The sequence below is a fragment of the Microcebus murinus genome, chromosome 16, assembly GCF_040939455.1.
Source record: "Microcebus murinus isolate Inina chromosome 16, M.murinus_Inina_mat1.0, whole genome shotgun sequence".
In the NCBI taxonomy this organism is placed as follows: domain Eukaryota; kingdom Metazoa; phylum Chordata; class Mammalia; order Primates; family Cheirogaleidae; genus Microcebus; species Microcebus murinus.
Genome location: NC_134119.1, coordinates 35,151,954 through 35,173,682, shown reverse-complemented (window position 1 = coordinate 35,173,682; position 21,729 = coordinate 35,151,954). Strand labels below are relative to the sequence as shown.

Sequence of the window (21,729 nt, the reverse complement as noted above, 5' to 3'; positions counted from 1 at the left end):
TCCGCTCCGTCTCCTGTACCTCGTGCCCCCACCCGTGACTCACGCCCGCCCCTCAGATCCATCAGGGCCCGATTGTTCTCCGGCCTCCTCTGCCCAAAGCTCTTGATGGATTTGGTAATTGGCGTAATTACGGTAATTTTACCTTAAAGACAGGCAGCTGCAGATTCCCTATTGGGGAGCCCCCTTCCTGGGCCTCCTGCCAGCCAGTGTTCGGGAACAATGACAAGTGGCTCCCACTCCCCTCCCCCAGAGTGCAAAGTGACTGCGGTGGGGGCGGGGAGTTCTCAATAGAAGTCGTCTCCCACCCTCTGGGCGGCGGGAGGGGGCCAGGGGACAGCAGAATGGGTTGCCGGGAGCCATTTTCCTTTCCACTACCCCAGCCTTGGAAAAACCAAGACAAGGGGACCTCCACACCCCACAAGTAAGTCAGGCGATCAAGTCCCTTATGGGTCCCTAAAAGCTCTAGTTGCACATATCCTGTGGTCTCCAGTGTGAGGGGCAGACGGGAATGAGGGAAGCTTGGGCGTGGCGGAAGAGAGTGGCCTGGCCACAGCCAGGTACCAGGGGCTGGGCTTCCCTGCCCCCAGCGGGGAATACTCACCCTCCTTCCGGTGCCCTCAGATGCCAGACAGCCAGTGCTGGGAGGACTTGGGGGCTGAAGTGTCTTCTGATTTCAGGTTAGAAAGCTTCTCAGAGAGGGGGCCCTCCAATGAGGCCTTGAAGAAGGGCCGGGTGTGGTGAAGAACTCCCGTCTTCCCAGCTGCTCCCAGCTAGTCGGGAGGCTGAGGCAGGAGGATCGCTTGAGCTCATGGGTTTAAGGTTGCAGCGAGCTGTGATGTGATGACACCACTGCACTCTAGACCAGGCGACAGAGGGAGACTCTCTGGGTAGGGGATGGGGAGAGGGGGAGGTGTTTTGAAGAATGTATAAGACCCCCTTGGGGTGCCTGGGGCAGGCCAGCAGGGCAGTCTCACTCAAGGAGATTTGGGACGTGTATTTAGGGAGCCGAGAGCAAACCTAGCGCCATCTCAGAACTGTCCGGTGGCCTGGCTCAGTGGAGTTAAACCTCTCCAGGCTTCCCAGAACTCTTAGGATGCATTGGCAGGCCCTGCTCAATCCGGCCCTGCCCACTCGCCGTCCTAACCGGAGCCACACCAACCCAACCAAGGCTCAACTTCCATATCGCTCCCCCAGGAGCCTTCTGGGCAACTTCAGACCTGGTCCCCGGCCCTGCCCTGTGTGTTTGCGGCTCCCTGACCTTCTCCTACATCACATACCCCACAATTGTAATCGCAGAGCAATCTGCGGGATGACTTATTTCTTCTCCACTTGACTGTAAGCTGCAAAAGGCAGGCCTGTGCTGTGTCGTGTTCATTCGATGTTCCCAGTGCCTGGCTCTCAATAGACATTTTCACTGATTGCACGTTGAAAGTTGTCAACAGGCAGAAATCAGGTGGGAGTGCCTTCTAAAAAGAAGGGCCAGCACACAAAGGCTCTGAGGCAGGAGAGGGCAGAGTTGAGTCCAGAGGACATTGGGGCCAAAGCAGGGAGCAGAAGGAACAACAGGTGAGCGTGAGTGGCTGGGAGGGGCTTGCTCTGCTGGTTGGGAGTAAGGGCTGGGCGGCCCTGCCAGTGATGAGGGGCATTGGTAGGTGTCTCCTGGACACTGTGCCTTGCCGCACAGGGATGCTTGAGTTGGGAACCCAGGGGCCGGGAGAAGGGCTGAGGGAGCAAAGATCAAATGAGGGAGGTGGCACCTAGGTTAGCCTCATAGGTTTGCGGGAATTTCTGATCCTGGAACTCTGGTTAATTGAATTTCTGAATAAGTGAGGTCACACTGACCCCCCCAATCCAAATCCCTCAGGCTTGTGACTTCAGTGTGCTCCACAAGTTCCGAGGACCTGGGGCTTCCCCCCAACATGCACAGGCTGGACATGCAGGGGAAGTACCACCCTAAGGCAGCCTCAGGCAGTAAGGACAAGAGGGGGCTTCTCAACACTGCAGCCTCCTCCACCCTCAGAGTGACCCACCCTGAGAGGGTCCGTACACGCTGCCTCCCTGAGCTCCTCGAGGGACCCAGCTCCAGCTGCCCACGGAGGTCGCTGGCACGATGGTGCACTGCTTATGGGCACCTTCCCTTCCTTGTCTCCTGTCCCCACTCCCTGGCTGCTGTTTCCTCCACTTCTCAAACAAACTCTGTTCACTGGAGTCCCTTTCTCAGGGCCTGCTTCTGGGGACTGCAATGAGACAGTGCCCAAACCAGGGGACACCCACATGGCACTCTAGGGCTGGCCCAGCGTTGTTCTGAGGGAACATCCAGGACCTGGGCTCCACTCCCACCTGGGCCGCCGTGGACAGGGCACCCCTCCGTGGGGCCCATGTACTCTGGTCTCACTGCCTTTTGCCTGCCTTTGTTCCGGCCACTAGGTCAGACTGGTGCTCCCTGCGTCCTGGAGCTGCCTTGAATTGCTGGGGGCAGGCTACTTCCGGCCACAAGAAGGCATCACCAGGGTGACATGGGAGCATCACTGAATGCCCAGGGAGGGCTGGGCGCTGTCTCCTGCAGCCCCGGGGCAGTGAGGGCAGTCATGGCTGCAGAACTTGTCTGAGGAGTCCTGCTTCTGCCTCTCTCAAGAGGGTAGCATCTCTCCACCTGCGCCCACCTCCCACAGGAGCCCATGAATGGCCTGGGGCCTCCTGGGATTGGGCCCCACAGACCCCGCCCACTCTCTGCTCAGCCAATCACTGGCCCCGTGGCAGGTGAGTGGGTGTGAAGGGAGGAGTCTGGGTTGGGGTGGGGCGGACAGGCAGTGCAGAGCCCCCCCCAACCAGGCCAGATACATCCTTTAGCCCAGGCTGCCGGACAACCTCTGTGACCTGCGCACAATGAAAGTGACATGGGTTTCTGCAGAGATCTTTCTGTCCCCCCATCTGCAGGGCTCTTCTTCCGGCTCTTCCAGTGACTGGCCCTTTCTCGTTTTGGTGTCAGTTCTAGTGTCGCGGTCACTTCTGCCCCACTCACGTCCCCTCACACCCATCATTCCTGTCTATGCTGATGGCTTTCTATCGATGGCCAGCATGCGGGACTCTCTGCCCAGGGTCTACCTCCGGCACAGGAGGGTGCTCAGCCTGCCTGCCTGGGGGGCGGGGGGAGGGGGCTGTAATGCGAGTGGGAGGTGCACGCCCCTGGGAGTAGCCTTCATTCCACTAGTTCCAGGTGGGAGTGGGCAGATAGCACTCTGTCTTCCTTACCCCTTGGCTGGCACATGTGGGAGGTGGGCGCTACACTTTCCCAGAGATCCCAGCAGCAGGGAGCCCCAGCTGCGCACAGCTGTAACCTGCGGGTTAGCACGCCTTCCTTGGAGCCTCCCCTCCACACCTCCTTCCCCAGCCTCTGCTGGACCTTCCTGGGGTCACCTCCCAAGTAAGCTACTTGCCTCCAGTTCTTGGCTCAGGATCTGCTTCTGGGGGCATCCAATCTAAGACCCTTCTTTGCCACTCCAAAGAAAGCTCCACCCACATTCCCCGCACCCTCTCTCCTCTCTGTTTTGTTTTCTCAGCAGAATTTTATCACAATGTGAAATCTTTCTAAGTTAGTGGCTCTCTCATTTGCTAGCTGATCTGCGAGCTCCATGGAGTGCTGGGGCCGCCCCTGTTTTATTCATTACTCTGGCCTCAGCCAGCCCTGTGAGGGCACACAGTAGACACTTGATGTAATTGTCGAATGACTGTTAGATTCCCTTTTCCCTTTTTTTTTTTTTTTTTTTGAGACAGAGTCTTGCTCTGTCGCCCAGGCTAGAGTGCCATGGCATCAGCCTAGCTCACAGCAACCTCAAACTCCTGGGCTCAAGTGATCCTCCTGCCTTAGCCTTCCAAGTAGCTGGGACTACAGGCATGCGCCACCATGCCTGGCTAATTATTTCTATATATTTTTAGTTGTTTGGCTAATTTCTTTCTATTTTTAGTAGAGACAGGGGTCTCGCTCTTGCTTAGGCTGGTCTTGAACTCCTGAGCTCAAACAATCCACCCACCTTGGCCTCCCAGAGTGCTAGGATTACAGACATGAGCCACGCACCCAGCCTCCCTTTTCCTTTTCATCTTCACTGTCCTCTTTGGTGATTTAGAAACAGCAGCCTGAATTTCCAGGAGTGTGCAGAGGTTGGACAAGTTAGCCGCAGCCCCAGAGAGGTGGGTTGGGGCCCAGGGCCTGCTGTCCAATCCAGTGTGGTCACCACTAGCTGCTGCCCCTCCCCGGGAAGCACTCACCCGAATGCTGGGTGAGACGCCACCGCTATTGAGGGGGTCATTTCTGCCCCTTGTCCAGGAAAACGCCCCCGTTTGAAGACATCTTTACAAATCCCATCCTCCTTCCTCTTAGAAACTGGGGGCAGCAAGGAGCTTGCATTCGTTTTTTAAGGTTCCCATAACAAATGCCACAGATTAGGTGCCTTAAACAACAGAAATTATCTCTTTCAGTTCTGGAGGCTGGAAGTCCAAGATCAAGGTGCCAGAAAATTCGGTTCTAGTGAGGGTTCTCTTCCTGGTTCACGACGGCTGCCTCCGTGTTGTGTCCTCTTGTGGCCTGTCCTCTGTGCTCGTGTAGAAAGACAGCTCTGGTGTCTCCTCCTCTTGTCATAAGGACACCAGTCTACTGGATTAGGACCCTTTACCCTTATAACCTCGATTCACTTTAATTACCTTCTTAAAGGCCCTATCTCCATATATAGTAATCTTTGGGGTTGAGGCTTCAGCATATGAATGTCGGGGGGGGGCACAATTCAGTCCACAACAGATTTCCTTGGGAACAACATGATCCCAGCCCACGCTGGCCCCAGACTGCAAAGAGCCCGGGGGAGCTGGGCACCCGCCGGGAGCTGTGCTAGCCCGGTGGTGGGGCTGGTGCAGGATCATCAATCATGACGATGCCACAGGGTGGAAGAAGATGAGCCTCAGATAGCACCGAAGATGAATGGGGAAACTGACATGTGATTAAAGTGGGATCCTCCACTCTGCGTGCAAAGTTAGCACAGCCGGCCCGGGCTCCCGGCACCCACCGGGGCGCCTGCCCCTCCTCCTGCCAGGGGAATGGGTTTTCCCTCCAACCCCGTGGCGTCCTGTCATCCCCGCCCTGTGAGCGAGCAGGTGAGTTGCGCAACAGGACCAGTGCAGGTGCGGGGGACTGTGGGAGGTAATATCATTAGTCGCCATTTCAGGCTGCCCGGCTCTTGTAAATAATTAAAAACAACGAGAGAGCTGGCTGAGCACTTGCTATAGGTACCTCGGATGCATTTTCTCATTTTCATATTTCAAACCAGGGAGGTCAGAGTAAAGTCAGGTGGTGAGGCCAGCAGCCTCTGGAGCAAACAAAGGGACACATTCATTCATTCATCCAACCAGTTTTTATTGAACACCTACTGGGACCATCACATCCATCACATCCACGAAGGTGAGAAGACCCCACAGGGTCTCTGCCTTCATGCAGCCACATCCTAGTCAGGGACACAGACAATAAAAAACGAATTCAATATGATAATTTCAGATAGTGACAAACACTAGGAAGAAAATTGATTAAGATGATGAAAGGAGAGAGTGGGAGAGGAAGCTACTTCAGACAGGGCGGCCAGACCAAAGCTCTCAAAGGAAGGGATTTCTGAGCTGAGTCCTGAAGGGGAAGGAGCTGGCCGTGGGAACAGCTGGGGACAGAGCATTCTAGGCAGAGAGAACAGCCAGTGTGAGAGCCCAAAGCGGGATGAGCTTGGGATGACTGAGGCGTCGGTCGGAAGGAGGCCCGCGTGGCTGGCTGTGCAGGATGAGGAGGAGTGCGGGGGAGGTGATGTCAGAGACGTTAGGGCTTCACAGGCCAGGGAAGACAGTTGGGATTTTTGTTTAATGGGATCCTTCTGGAAGATTTCCAGTAGCAGGGCTTTCAATAGAATTGAAATTAAATTTTAAAAGGCCCAAAGTGGCCGCTGTATCAAGGATAGATAGAAAGGCAAGAAGGGACAGCAGTTAAAAGGCATCAAAGCTACTGAGGCTTTGCACCATCATCCTCACCATCATCACCACCACCATCACCATCATCATCATCATCACTACCACCAACGTCATCATCATACTATCCTCCTCATCATCACCATCACCATCATCATCACCATCATCACCATCACCATCACCATCATCACCATCATCATCACCATCACCATCATCATTACCATCACCATCATCATCATCATCACCACCATCATCATCATCACCATCACCATCATCACCATCATCATCACTACCACCACCATCATCACCACCATCATCACCACCATCATCACCACCATCACCATCATCACAACCATCACCATTATCACCACCATCACCATCACCACCATCACCATCACTACCATCACCATCACCACCATCACCATCACCACCATCACCACCATCACCATCACTACTATCACCATCACCACCTTCACCACCATCACCACCATCACCACCATCACCATCATTACCATCACCACCATCACCACCATCACCATCACCACCATCACCACCATCACCATCACTACTATCACCATCACCACCATCATCACCTTCACCACCATCACCACCATCACCACCATCACCATCATTACCATCACCACCATCACCACCATCACCATCACCACCATCACCATCACCATCATCACCATCACTATCATCACCATCACCATCATCACCATCATGATCGCCATCATCACCTCACAGGGTGAAGCAGGCTAGGAATGCCCACCCATAGCCCTTCAGCCTGTGCTGTTTCAGTGGCCAGTGGCCAGCTTCTAATCCACAGCACCCGTATCTCTTTACTCGAGGACTTTCTGCGGCTACTGCAGCCCCTGTGCCCGTGCTCAGGCAGGCTGGCAGTGCCAGGGGACCAACACCCACACTCCTCAGGAGCAGCCCTCAACCAGTGACTCACAGGAGTTGAATAAACATCCCAGCTCCCTTGTGTTTTCCAGAACACTGTTTGCACTCGCATCTTGGCCTCAGGTTCTGCCTCTCGGGGAACCCAACCCTAAGACACTGGATCACTGTGAAGATTAAATTTGTTAAGCTCTTGGCAGGTTTAAGTGCACAATAAATTCATTGTTGGATGAACAAATAAATGAGGCTTCCCCTGCCTCAGGAGATACCTCCCCTACCCCAGGGTGGGGTAGAGATCTGGGACCCTCGGAGAGGAGAGGGGTGGTCTGGAGGATCCCAGAGAGGCTGCCCCTGCAGCGCCCCCACCCTGCAGCAGCTGCCGTCATCACTCCATCCCTCCCTGTCCCAAGTCCTCTTCCTGGCCACTGTGGTGGTCCCAGGTTCAGGGCGTGGCCAGACCACACCGGCCAGAGCAAGGTGCTCCCATCACCAGGCTCCCTGTCAACTCACTAGAAGGACGACACCCAGCAAGCGCTGGACTGGGGAGGGAAAAGAACTTAAACGGAGTAAAGGTGGCTTTTAACTTGTGCCTTTAATGTTGAAACAATTTAAATACTATATTATAAAATGACAAGGTTGTACAAACCAACATTTAAAATGTGAGAGGGAATTTTTCTTCTGCCCATTTCCTCCAGGGCTGTCCGTGGCTACAGCATTTGCTCCCCTTCCCCAAGGCCTGACCCCCTCGTTTTTGAAGGACTCAGAGAGGGCAAGGGGCTTGCCCAAGGTCACAGAGCTCTCCTGGACCCATCTCTGATGCTGTCGCCAACGCACATTGATTGTAGGGCCACTTTCAAAGCATTTTTTTCCTGGGGAAAACCCCAACTGCCTCTTGATAGAAGTGCTGCATTTTTTTCATTTTCCTTGGGTTTGGAAATCGTGGACAAATACACATGGAGATCCAAGTGGCGTTGTTATGCAGCCAATCTGGTGTGGGAGCTGACCCGCCCGAGGGCTGGGGACTGGACGGGGATGAGGGCTGCTTCTGCATGGCTATGAGGAGGGGTGACAGCCCCAGCCCCGAGTCCTTTTCCAGATCTGAGCGGCATCTCAGAGAAGGATGCCTTGGAGGAAGACCCAGACCTTCGCCTTCAAAAGTTTTGCTCCCACGCTGGGCACACAGGCACAGAGCCGGTAGGGGGCGAGGGTGACACATCCCGGGCTGCTCCTTAGAGACCAGGGCTTAGGTGGGGCTCTGTTTAATGACCCACTCGCCGTGGGGGTTGGCGCGGTACAGATCTAAGAGGTAGGCATCCGGGTCCAGGCGATGCTCGCCTGTGGGAAGAAGGCGCGAAGGAGGCGGAGGGGTTGGCAGTGGAGGATGCTGTTGCCCTGCCTAGAGCCCTTCTCTGGGCAACGCACTGTCCCCTGCCCTGCTGCATGAGCCGTGGCTGCTCTGCAAAAGTGACCTCTGCGGATGGAGGACCTCCCGGGGAAGGTATGCCCGCCTCCCCCGGGCAGCCCACAGCCAATGACTGATGCAGAGGTACCAAAGCCCAGCCTCCCTGCCTCAAACTGAAACGACTCTGATGCAATTTACGCTCCAGCGCCCCCTTGTGGATCAGGCCAAGCCCCGGGATGCGGATCACGCTGGCTCCCTCCCGGAGGAGCACCCATCAAAAACGCATCTGCTACCCTGAAGCCTTGTCTCGGCCTCTGGTTCACAGCCAGCGGCTCTCTTGTGGCCCAGGGACCAGCAGCACCAGCATCACCTGGGACCTTGTTAGAAACGCACGTTCTCTGGCCCCACGCAGGCCTGTGTTTCTGATGCACTGCTGAAGTTTGGGGGTCAGTGCTCTAAGAGAACGCAACAGCTGCCCATCCTTGGTTTCCACAAAGACAGGGACCGCTAAGAGCTAGACATGTGTTGGCAGAATTCCTTAAGGGCTCTGTGGCCCATGGGCCTGGGGTGAGGTCCACCTCGGCTAGATGTCCCAGAAGCATCAATTTCGCTGGTGGCACTGACCACCTTCACACTAAACATGAAGCCTGAGGCCAGCTCCGGGCAAAACTCCAAGCTGTGGGATGGATTTCAAAGGTGCGCCCGGGCTGACCTTTGACCTCACAGCAGAGCTCCACTTGGTTTCACTGGAGACAGGCCTAAGCAGGACCCTGGCCTCCCCCAGAGGGGCCCAGTGAGCCTTCAGAGTCAAAGAACTCCCAGGGACCTGGGCTCTGGACCCACTTCCCAAGAGGGACTTACTTATATTTCCTCCAACTTCATAAAGGAGGATGTTGGCCGACTCCATGGACCGGCGGCTGCAAGACACAGAGAAAAAACTGCTGGCCTCTTCCTCTGGAGGCAGTAAGGTCGACAACTACGTGTGACTCCCCAGGCCTGGAAAGGGCTGTCCTCAAGATTTTTGGTCCCAGGTGAGAGAAGAGGTGCAAGGGCCCTCCTGGCACAGCTGGAGCCAACCAAGGAGTCCGGCACCCAGGGGCCGGGAAGCGGCAGCAGCCACCCACGGCCCCTTCCTACTGGGCACTGGAATGGAGGCTGTGGGGGCAGTGGGATGAAGGGTGACAGATGGGGACAGGAGCCTGCTGTGAGAGGCAGATTCTGAGTCAAGATGGATTAGGGATATTGTATGATTACATGGGATAATTATAATTATCATACAAGTGCTATGTAATTATTGTATGATAATTGTGGGCATCCTGAGTTCAATTCCAGGATCTGCCTCCAACCTGCCATGTGGCTCCAGGCACGCCCCTTCTCCTCTCTGGGCCTTAGCTTTTCTGGACCAGACACTCACTAAGGACCTTCTTGTGCCAACTCCAAGAAGGAAGCCCCCGAGGGCTCAGGCTGTTTCTCGCATCCTGAGAAGGGCAGCTGCACACATCAGCCCCCAACGCTCCCCCAGCCTCCTTTCAGCTCTTTGCCCATGCTCTGTTCCTTGCTGCCTCAGGACCTTTGCTCGTGCCATTTTCTGTGCCTGGAAGCCTTAGCTCACTTCCCAGACTACACAGGGACCTTGTTTTACATTCACATTGTTCCTTGTATTTCTTATAAAACCTAACAGTTTGTACCTTGATCTTTATTTCATGACTATTGATCTATGTCCCTCTCTTCCACAGGGCTGTGAGCTTGTGAGACCAGGACCTCTGTCTTCTCGTCATGACTATTCTGGTATTTGACATGATGCCTGGCCATTCATTAAACACCTACTAAAATGAATGAGTAAATAAGTGGTGGTCATTATTATTTGGAGCCAAGAAGCTCTCCAAGGCTGGAGACCCTGCCTGACCACCCCAGAAACGGAAAGGCCAAAGGCCAGGCCCAGGGCTCTGAGGCGCTGTCCCCTCCCTGTGCCCTCTCCTTGCTCCCTGACTCCAGGGGCTGCCCCTCACCGCTGGAGGAGGCTGTCCGTGTCCTCACTGCCCTCTCGACCCTTTGAACCAAGGCTGCTGCGCTCTGTGAACTGCCTCAGGACGTGGGCCACTCTGGTGCTGGGGGTCAGAGGCACCTTCAGGGCGTCACTGGTAGGCCAGGCCACCTGGATCTTCGCCACCTTGAGAGTCTGCAGAGAGAGAGCCACACGCACAGGCACCGCGTGCACGGCTGGAATTCAGACACGTGCATACACACGCACCCATGCACACTGGCGCAGACGGCCAGGCGAACAACATGAGAGGGTGCACTCGTGCACGTATGCGCCAGATCCCCCGTGTGTGCATGCACAAACACGCATCGAAACGCGCCTGCACACGTGCACTCAGGCGGGCACCCAGCGCACCTCCACTCGCACGCAGGGAGGTTCGCATAAAGACCTGCCACGCACACGTGGCACGCGCAGTGCAGAGCCCACGCTCGGGCACGTTCTCTGAGCTGGGCTTGGTGAGGAACGAGTTCGGGACTCTCCCCAAGAACACTCGGTATCTTGGAGGGCCCCTCCCTGCTGCTCCCCGCTGCCGGGCCCCAAGCACCCTGCACCCCACGGAGCGACCCCACTTTCCGACCCCTCGGCCAGGCGCACGGGGGGCTGCCTAAAAGTGGGGCTGGGGAGGCGGCTCCCAGGAGAAGCGCCCTGGCCACCAACCCGGGGGTCCCAGCTCCCCACCGAGACCCGCCCCTTGCTCGCTGCGGCGGCGCTCGGGCGCCCCCTGGCGGCCCCACTCGGCCGTTCCCGGCTCCGGGACGCGCCTCCCGCTCTTTCTCCGTGCGCCCGCCGCGGGGCACTCACCGCCTCCGGGCAGTCCCCCGTCTTGTCCCTGTCTGCGTGTATCCTCCGCAGCCAAGTCTTGAGGCCCCCATCGCAGAGCTGGGGGCGCCGGCTGCTGCTGTCGTTCAATTTTCGCACCTGGGCCACCAAGAAAGAGGCGACCTGGCCAGAAAGAATCAAGTCTTGGGGGGGACTGCTGCGGGGCGAGGCGGAGCCCCTCCAGGGTCACCCGGGCCGCGTCCCTGCCCCAGCATCCCGCACAGGGCTTGCAAACACCGGTCTGTTGAACGTGCGAAGAGTTTGGTGGGAGGAGGGGCACTGAGCCCCTGAGAGCAGAGCCCACACTGAGGCTTGGTGGACAGCCGTCTCCTCCGTGCAGTCTGGAGGGCCCTGCATTGGCTAAGGACGGCCGCTCATCGGCACACTCAGGCAGGGCTGTCCCCAAACCACGCCTGGAGTGGGCTCCTGCTCTGAGAACCCCCAGACGGTCCACACTGCGGGGGGCGTGTCCTTCAGACACCTCCAGATCAACCCGTGCCTCTGTCCAACCCCAACCCAGCGGCAGAGTCACAGAATCCAGGCTCTATGGACCCTGACGACAACGCACGTTTCCGGGGGGCTGACAGAACCGGGTGGACTCTGGCCCCTCTCCTTGCTGTGCGTGCCTGAGGCCTGATTAAGATGCTACATATTGAGGAGCCCCAGCGCTGTGTTTTGCGGGGGGCGGTCCTCCCATTTCACTTTATCTACGTCTATGTTGTCTGAAGCTTTTATAACAAGAAGGCATTTAGAAGTTTCTGGAATTTAAAAAATTCCCTCCAATAAAAAGGTGTTATAATCCAACGTGTTTGAGCAGTGACGTTATCTTGGGGGCTGAGCACAGAGAAGAAAGGAGCTCTGGGGTGTATGGGGCGATTGGGGAGGAGCAGGGGCTTTCAACAGAGCTGACAATGAGCAGGGGTTTCCAGGCTTCTGCCATGTCAAAAAGAAAGGGAAGGGAACTCCAGGCAGAGTGAACAGCATAAGCAAGAACCCGGGAGTGTGAAGTACAAGTGAGTTTGGAGAGCCAGCTGGGTGGGGGAGAGAAACCGGGAACAGTCAGAGAGGGCTTCACTTGCTGGTTTCCAGAGTAAGAAATCCATCCCAAAGGCTTTATGGATAGAGGGCGGGATGGGAGGAGGGCGGGGGTGGATGGGAGTGGGTGGGTGAGTGGGTAGGTGGGCCGATGGATGGGAGGCTAATTGGAAGGATGAATGGGCACATGGAGGAAAGAGGCTACACATCTCCAAGTGCCTGAGGGGTCTCCTCCGGTGCTGCTGCCCCGCCCTGGCCTTCGGCACACCTGCATGCCGACCCCCAGGGCTGTCTCCCCCTGCTCTTGCCCCTCCCCGAGCTGTTGCCTGCTCTACAGGGCAAAGCTCATGGTGAGGGTGGGGAGGTTCTTAGGCAGGTCCAGTGTTCCCGAGCCTCAGGGGCGGGGCTTTCTCAGCATCACCGAAGCTGTGCGGAATTCTTCGTGAGAGCTCAGGGGACACCTGCAACCTGGGCTAGACCAGATGGCCGAAATGGACAGGCGTGATAGTGGAGACAGAAGGATTGGGAAGGGCAGTGCCCACGACCCTGGGGGACAACCCCCTCTGTCCGGTGGGGCCCGGCAGCACTCACCGTCCACAGCAGGTCCTGGTAGTGCACCAGCAGCTGCACCACCTCGGCCGCGCCCTCTGCCAGCCGCTTCTCCTGGCCCTTGGGCAGCTTGGGCGGCCGCCCCTGGTGCAGGAAGAGATTAGGGGCCATCACCGTGGAAACGTTCCACAGGGTCATCTTGTTGTGCTGTTCCCGGGCCACCACCTTCCTGAGGAATTCCAGGAGTGCCTAGGGAAGGGCGCAGAGCCTCCCTCAAATCCTAGCATGCCCCTGGTGGCTCCCACCTTCCCCAGAACATCCTGACGCCTGACGTGGGGACGCTAGGAAGGAGCAGGGCCTGGGAGGGCAGGAAAGGGGGTTTCAGTTCCACTTTGTTAGCGCCCCACTCTGTGATCTGTGTCTCAGTCTCCTACTCTGCAAAATGTGCCCAAAACTCTCTCCCTTCCCTGCTCCCTTGGAGGTTAACAAGACATCTGGGTCAGAATTCAACTTCCAGGTAGAAAAGAGCTGCAGGCCTTTTCCTGGGGAGTCCCAAGACAGCTCCTTCTTCCTGGAGTCTGGCTCTGCCCAAAATGCACGGGAGGAATAGGGAAGCAGGGCCACTGGGGAGAAAGGGGGAGGATGGTAGTAGCTGCCATTTACTAAGAATTCTTTTGTCCCTGGTCTTCAGTTAGTACCTTGCATGCATTTATCGTCTCCTTTAATCCTCACAATAACTGTACAAAGTAGGCTTTACTACTGTGCCCATTGTATGTAGAAGGAAGCTGGCTTGGAGAATGTGCCAAGGGCCACATAGCCAGTAAGGACGCATGGCTGGAAGGAGGGAGGGAGGGAGGGATGGAAGAAAGAAGAAATATGAATGGATGGATGGATGGGTGAGGGTGGATGAATGGATGACAGAAGAAAGATGGATGGAAAGAAGAAACGAAGGAAGGCAGAATGGATGGAAGAAAGGGATGGAGGGCAGGAGGGAGGGAGGGAGGGAAGAAGGAAAGAAGGAAGGGAGGGAGAGGATATACTGAGTATCTGCAAAGTACCACATCTTCTACTCCATGAGTGCTCATGTGTTAGTTCTTATAATTTCCAAAGCAGCCAGATAAGAGGCTATATTATTATCCTCAGTTTACTGAAAAGGAAACAGAAATTCAAAGAAGAAGACACTGGGCCCCCTCCCAGGCTCTCCTGGGGGCATATCTTGAGTCTGGCCCAAGCACAGTCAGGTTACAGGGAGTGAAGCCAAGGCTGCTCCCCAGCCCTCAGCCCTGAGCACGCACTCCCCCATGGGGATTCCCTAAGGGATTGCTTCCCAAACTGGTTCCCCACAGAAGACCAGTGCCATGCAATGCTTTCCACAACAAAAGAGGTCCATGATCAGCTGAGTTTGGAAAGTGCTCTAATTCCACGTGAGAGTCACAAAGCCTTGGCATAGCAAAGGCTCTGAGAAGTCCTGCAGGAAAATTATCCTTTGTTTCATTAACTCCATGTTTACCCATCTTATTTGGACACAGAACCCTTTCCCCTGTAACACCTGCCAGCGCCACGTAGAACTGATGTTCTGCGGTGCCCACGCTGGCTGGGACCACCCCCTTTCAGGACTCATCTGCTTTCTTTAGGAAAACGTCCCAGGAAAGGTCTGCGTGGGGCATCACTGCCCCCGGCACCTGGCATGGTTGTCGAATGGATGAATGAATGAATGAATGAATAAGCACATTTGGAGCCATCGCTGTGTTTGCGGGCTGAGATGTCAAAGTGGAGGCCTCTCGGGCCACTTTACCTTCAAGGCGTTCCTGTTGGGTTCCGGGAGGAGGAGGATGAGCAGGTGCAGGGCCTGCAGACGCTGCTTCAGGTCCGGGATGTCTGCGGGAAGGGGAGGCCTCAGTCTCCCGGGGAGGCCCAGGGAGTCTCCCTCCCTTGGTCTGGACTCTTCTTGGGGAGATTCCGGAGCTGGAGAGCCCAGGGACAGCCAGGAGCCCTTTCTCATAAGGGCTGGGACTATTTCCTGGTCTAATGTCAGCTCAGAGCTCACTCACTATACTTTGTGAATAAAAAGTAAATACACACACACACACACACACGCACACACACATGCACACACACACACACACGCACGCACACACACACGCACGCACACACACACACGTGCACACACACACACACGCACACACACACACGCACACACATGCACACACACACACGCACACACACACGCACACACACACACACACACACACACACACACATATGCACACACCCAGATATACAGGCTGAGAGCTACAACCCAGGGTCGGAAAGGCAGTGGGCCAGCCGAGATGGTTGGCTCAACTGTCCTGGACAGAAGGTTTAATGAAACCCTTTGTGGCGTGGAGGATGAGAAGGAAAAGCTGTCCCGCACCTGGGGCAGGATCTCCAGGGAGAAGAGAGGGGTGGCAGTTATAGAATTCAAAGAGAGAGTTCACCGGAGTCAGACTGGACCCAGCAGCCGAAAGCTAGCGGCAAGCTGCGGAATCGCTGCGTGGGGGACAGAGAGGCTGAGCGCCCAGGGCTTCGTCCCTAGGATCCGTGTGGCATTCATTCACTCACTCACTCACTTCTCAACAAAATCTATCAAGTACCTACACCTGGAGGTGCCACCCTCCAGTGCAGGAACCTGGGACACAGTAGAGAAGGAAGCAAACAAGGTTACAGATTCCCGGGGCTGACGTTTCAGGGGAGAGACAGACAATAGCCAAGCAAAGAAATAACTAAATATCTCCAAACATGGATTCATCTTATGGACAAAGTAAAACAGAGTAATGACAGGCATCATGACGTCATTACGCCCAGCAGGTGGGGTCAGGGAAGGCCTCTCCAAGCTGCTGACGTTGGGCTGACATTTGAGCAGCAAGAAGCAGCCAAATTGGAGGGGGAAGGGATTCTAGTGAGAAAGAAGAGCAGGGCAGAGGCCCCGATCAGAAAAAGGCATCAAAGCAGGCCAAGCTGGTAGACGAGGGGAGGGTAGACAGGAGGAGATGGGTCAGAGATAGGCCCCGTAAGGAGATCTTATTACAAGAGTGTTGTGGTTTTGAAATGAAGTCTTGCTCTGTCACTCAGGCTGAAGAAGTACAATGGCATCATCACAGCTCACTGTAGCCTTGAACTCTGGGGCTCAAGTGATCCTCCTGCCTCAGCCTCCTGAGTAGCTAGGACTACAAGTGTGCACCACCAGGCCTGGCTAATTTTTACATGTTTTTTAGAGACAGGGTCTTGCTATGTTGCTCAGGCTGGTCTGGAACTCCTGGCCTCAGGGGATCCTCCCACTTTAAACTCCCAAAGTGCCAGGACTACGAGTGCACACCAACACAACTGGCATGATTCACGTTTGAAAGCTAGGTTGTGAGAAGCAAAGGCCAGAGGGGACCTCTCAGGGCCCTGCCTCTGGCTTGGGGGTAGAAATCAGACTCCCTGAGCTCTGAAGGTTTTTAGAGGAGAGAGAGAGAGAGAGAGAGAGAGAGAGAGAGAGAGAGAGAGAGAGAGAGAGAGAGAGAGAGAGAGAGAGAGAGGCGGGGGGAAGAGAAGAGAAGAGGAGAGGAGAGGAGAGGAGAGGAGAGGAGAGGAGAGGAGAGGAGAGGAGAGGAGAGGAGAGGAGAGGAGAGGAGAAGAGAAGAGAAGAGAAGAGAAGAGAAGAGAAGAGAAGAGAAGAGAAGAGAAGAGAAGAGAAGAGAAGAGAAGAGAAGAGAAGAGAAGAGAAGAGAAGAGAAGAGAAGAGAAGAGAAGAGAAGGCATCCTGAAGGTCACAAGGTGGGATCTCAAGTAGGTTGCTTTATTTTTTTCAGAAAGGAATAAAGAATAAATAGAAGTGACTGTGTTTGCATGTTGTGAACTGTGAAGACACTCAGACAGAACAAATACATGCAGGATATAAACAGAGAAGGGGCCGGCAGAGTGGCTCATGCCTAAAATCCCAGCACCTTGGGAGGCCGAGGCAGGAAGATCGCTTGAGGTCAGAAGTTGGAGACCAGCCTGAGCAACATAGCAAGACCCTGTGCCTACAAAAAATAGAAGAATTAGCTGGGTGTGGTGGTGGGCACCTGTAGTCCCAGCTACTCCGGAGATTGAGGCAGGAGAATTGTTTGAGCCCAGGAGTTTGAGGTTGCTGTGAGCTATGATGATGCCACTGCACTCTAGCCCAGGCAACAGAGCAAGACCCTGTCTCGAACAAAAAAACACAGAGAGGGCTCCATGCATTACATGCTGATCTGCAGACGTGCTCACCGATGGACATGCACCACACGTGTGTCCACAGATCACAGTTAGATGAACCTCACAAGCTCAATTCTATGGATGCCAAGAAGTGAAGGAACCACTGTACAATTTATACATGTAACAGAATTCAACCTGTATGCCTTAAATCTATTAATATAACAATAAAAAAAAGTAGTGAAGGAAACTAGTGCACGAGTCCATGCGAGGACTAATAGGGACTATGGTGTACAGAACCTTGACCTTGGCTGGGCGTGGTGGCTCACGCCTGTAATCCTAGCACTCTGGGAGGCCCAGGCGAGCAGATTGCTTGAGGTCAGGAGTTCGAAACCAGCCTGAGCAAGAGCGAGACCCCGTCTCTACTACAAATAGAAAGAAATTAATTGGCCAACTAATATACATAGAAAAAACGAGCCGGGCATGGTGGCGCATGCCTGTAGTCCCGGCTACTCGGGAGGCTGAGGCAGGAGGATCGCTTAAGCCCAGGAGTTTGAGGTTGCTGTGAGCTAGGCTGACGCCACGGCACTCACTCTAACCTGGGCAACAAAGCGAGACTCTGTCTCAAAACAAAAACAAAAACAAAACAAAACAGAACCTTGGCCTCCTCTTCTCCCTGTCACATCGCACACATGTGTGCACTTGTGCGTGTGCACATAGCACACACAGAACACATGTGCACACGCAAATGCACACTCACTGGGCACACAAGCTCACACACGCTTCCTCCAGCACAGCCCGAGGTCACAGGAACAGGCGTTCCCGGGAACAGGGAGCCCTGTCTTCACACCACTTGCCCTCTGCAACCAAGGCCAGTGACACCAAACTCTCCTTGTCTCCCCAGCGAAGGGCCCCGGGCACACTCACTGGGCACCACGGCGAAGGCCGGGAGGTACTCGGCGGTGAGCAGAGGCGCTGGCAGCTTCCGGATGAACCTTTTGAGCAAGTCAGACGCATCGTTGTGATGAACCTCGTCCCAGCTAAAAAGGCCAGTGTAGAAGTCCCTCTCCAGCTTTTGTTCCAGCCCCTGTGGGAAGGAGGGGCGTGCATACGCATTTGGCCCAATGCTCCAGTAGAAGCTGGTCTACCACTTCTCTGAGCCTGTTTCCTCCTCTGCAAAGTGGGGACCACAATAGCACCTCCCTCGTGGGGTGGATGTGAGGATTAAATGGCCTCGTACGTGTAGTTACAGAGCACGGGGCCCACTCAATAGATGTTGTCGGTCTGACTCCAGGGCCCACGCTTTCAGGCACCATACTAACGTGCCACTCCATCCTCTCAAACCCTGCTGGAATCCCACGACCCCCCAGAGACCAAGGACGGAACACCAAGAAGCCAGGGACTGGATTCTCTCCTGGCTTAACACACACATGGGGAACCGGGGAGGTGCAGCCCGGGTGAAGTAGAAGAAGTCAAACCATTACCTTGACCCTGGCCTGGGATCCAGGCACCCTGAGGATGCCTTCTGTGTCCAGCCCTCTCTTTTCCAAACAGGACAGCAGCTATCAGAGAACAAAACCAATCTTTAAACCAGCAGCCGCTGAAAAGTGGGTTTCAAACGGATGTGTTTATCTCTCACGAACACCAGGAAGAGGAGAGTACCAGCAGCAAGGTTGCCCCCAAATAGCAATCCTTTTCTTAACCACTTCCACAAGCCAGGCAATCTGAGAGCTTTATACACATTTTTCTCATTTAATCATTAATCAGAGAGGGATACTGTTATTATAATCCCATTTTATGCATGTTGAAAGGGAGGCTCAGGGAAGTTCAAAAACCCGCCCCACGTCTCTGAGCTAGCAGGTGCCAGAGCCAGAATTTGGACCGGGTCTGCCTGATTCCAAAGCCCACACTCTCACCCCTATGCTGGACATCTCCCCAAAATGGAGCCCAGAGCCAGCCTCTGAAGGGTTAAGTAAGCCCAAGCTGGGGACAACTCACGGCTTGAAGGACCAGCGGGACCTGTGCGCTGGGGCGGACTTTGTGGTCAGCTTGCAGCAGGCTGTCGAGGGGCACGCCGAAGAGGCGAGTGTCTGCGGGGAGTCGGAAGAGCAGAAGGCGCAATTTCACTTTCTGGAATGACAGTTGGGCTCCAACCTGCAAGATCTCCTGGGCGACTAGAACCAGACCCCTTTCCCTGCGGAAGGACTGAGCTCTCTAGAGAATGGCTGGACCCAATTCCCCACAGCTCCTGGGCAGAACATCAGCCTCAGCAATAACGGAAACGTTAGACATGTTACAGAGCTAGAAATCTCAGCTGGACAAAGAGGTATCAAAATGTGCTACTGCTCCAGGGAGGACCGGGCACGATAGGCGACAACAGTCTAGGGTAGAGGGGCTATCTCTGCAGGAATGGGCTGAGTTCTTAAGAAATGCATTTCCCAGGACTTCCTCAACCATCCTGGCTCGAAGTCTTCTCAGGGAAACTCCTTCCACATCTCCTCTACAACTTCCTTCTTTCTCCGTTCACCACCCACCCTACCTCTGCTAGACCCTTCCCTCTGGTCTGTCTTATATAATCATCCCCTTTAGAGAAACAAACAAAAAATTGCCATGTGTAATGCTGATCATGATGCAGTGAGATGAACAATCTCATATACTATTCAAGGGCAATATGTATCAAGAACTTAATTCATAAGTATATTCTAAAATAACCTAAGATCCATTCAAAGTTTAGGCTGGGCACAGTGGCTCACGCCTGTAATCCTAGCATTCTGAGAGGCTGAGGCGGGAGGATTGTTTGAGCTCAGGAGCTCAAGACCAGCCTGAGCAAGAACGAGACCCTGTCTCTGCAAAAAAAAAAAAAAAAAATTAAAAATCAAAGTTATATGTATAGCAATAGTGATTATGTATTATAACAGGAAAAACATGGGCATGCTCACTGTTAGGAAAATGGTGAAATATATTAGGACACATTCTTAAGGAGAAAAATAGTACAGTGATTAAAAATCATGTTCTCAAAGAATGTTGAATATTTAGCTAAATGATACTATATTCCAAATCCACCACCACCACCCTTGTACCCACACCCTTTTCCATGGGAATTTGCAATTCTTTTTTTCTTTTTTTTTTTTTTTTTTTGAGACAGAGTCTTACTCTGTTGCCCGGACTAGAGTGCCATGGAGTCAGTCTAGCTCACAGCAACCTCAAACTCCTGGACTCAAGGGGTCCTCCTGCCTCAGCCTCCCGGGTATCTAGAACTGGAGGCATACACCACCGTGCCCAGCTAATTCTATTTTTAGTTGTTTGGCTAATTTCTTTCTATTTTTAGTAGAGACGGGGTCTTGCTCTTGCTCAGGCTGGTCTCCTGAGCTCAAGCAATCCTCCCGCTTTGGCCTCCCAGAGTGCTAGGATTACAGGCGTGAGGCACCTCGCCTGGCCGAATTTGCAATTCTTCCCATTTAAAAGGCAGAGTGTACTTCCTCACCCTTTGCTTCGGGCTTGGCCGTGTGACCAGCTTGGACCCATGGCATGGTCACCTACATGTGCAGGCAGAGGCTTAAGATGCGTTGTGAGCGTGGTTTACCCTCTGTGCCCCTGCCATTGGCATGAGGACAGGCTCCAGATGGCCTGCTGGGGCCAGGAGCATGGGAGACCCGTGAGGCCCACCTAGACCCAGCCAACAGCTTGGAGCCAAGCCCAGCCTACCACCCCCAGTCTGCCCACAAACACGTGAGCAAGAGTAAGAGTTTGGGGTTGTTAGTTATGTAGCGTTATGGTGGCATCACTGAATGATGGAATAACTGGAAAATGTCCAAAATTCTATAATATTAAGTGAAAAAGGACACACACACACACACACACACACACAGAATACACTAAAAGTTAACTGTGCTTATATAATATCTGGATTACATTTTTCCTTTTTGTATTTTACTCTATTTCGCAAATTTGCTACAATGAGCAGGAATTGTTTTCTTATGCAGAAAAAAAAGTAGTATAACCAGAAGAAATACAGAAGCATGTCTCGGTGGGACCGTCCTGCGTCCAGCCAGGTGAGAAAGCTAGGACGTCAGTCACCGCGTTTTCCCGTGCTGGGACGGCTCACCCGCCGCTTTCCACTTCCCCGCCTTGCTCCTCTTCAGGTCCAGGCCCAGGACGTCGCAGAGTGCAGTCAGCTCTATGAGGGCCAGAGGAGGGACCTTCTTCATATCCTGCGGGGACAAGTCTGCTATCCTCGTCACGCCAAGTCTGCCTTTGTGGATTCGGAACTTCTAGAGAGGGAAGTAAAGCAATTTGTCATGCCCTGAATGATGAGGAGCTCGGGGAGGAGAAGTGACCACATTCGGGTCCGATATGCACCTTGGGGTGTCCCCACCCCTTCCGGGCACTGGCGCAGGGGAGCAGAGTGGATGAGAGTGGGAGCGCAGGGCTCCGTCCTAGAGTCACGTCCTAGCTCGACCTCTTGCTAACCTGCCACACCTGAGCCTCCGGTTCTGCACCTGGAGCCATGGCACAGGGCCTGCCTACCTCGTCAGGTTCTGCGAGACTGAAACCAGCTAATGAATGGGCACACAGTGTCAGCATCCTGCCAAGCACGCAGCCAGGACCCAGGAAGTGGAAGCTGTTTTCACTACCTGCGGTCCCCCGAGAGGGCCTGGGGCAGGGAACTCAGCCCAGGGGCCTCTTATCGTCCATTCATTGCTCCTGTTCTTGTCCTCTGTCCCTCACCCTCGGCCACACCACGCACAGACGCAAACGGTGCTCGGCCGCGCCATCTAGAGGCCACGCGGGG

The 21,729-nt window shown here is 54.5% G+C and overlaps 1 protein-coding gene and 1 long non-coding RNA gene across 2 annotated transcripts in view; one reads left to right on the top strand and one right to left on the bottom strand.

Annotated features, from left to right (window-relative positions):
• Positions 1–292: 292 nt before the first annotated feature.
• LOC142861159 (uncharacterized) lies at positions 293–7,119 on the top strand. The gene is made up of 3 exons (XR_012912537.1): positions 293–421; positions 4,932–5,142; positions 6,990–7,119. It is a non-coding gene; the product is annotated as an uncharacterized LOC142861159 (long non-coding RNA).
• A 355-nt stretch (positions 7,120–7,474) lies between these two features.
• ARHGAP40 (Rho GTPase activating protein 40) overlaps positions 7,475–21,729 on the bottom strand; it is a 38,394-nt gene continuing 24,139 nt past the window's right edge. Inside the window, exons 6-15 of the mRNA XM_076011117.1 lie at positions 21,043–21,208; positions 18,936–19,027; positions 18,422–18,499; positions 17,865–18,024; positions 14,536–14,618; positions 12,783–12,989; positions 11,139–11,279; positions 10,306–10,475; positions 9,158–9,213; positions 7,475–8,229 (exon numbers count right to left, since the gene is read on the bottom strand). Of these exons, the coding sequence (XP_075867232.1) occupies positions 8,138–8,229; positions 9,158–9,213; positions 10,306–10,475; positions 11,139–11,279; positions 12,783–12,989; positions 14,536–14,618; positions 17,865–18,024; positions 18,422–18,499; positions 18,936–19,027; positions 21,043–21,208 (1,245 nt within the window). The 3' untranslated portion in view covers positions 7,475–8,137. The remainder of the gene's footprint in view (positions 8,230–9,157; positions 9,214–10,305; positions 10,476–11,138; positions 11,280–12,782; positions 12,990–14,535; positions 14,619–17,864; positions 18,025–18,421; positions 18,500–18,935; positions 19,028–21,042; positions 21,209–21,729) is intronic.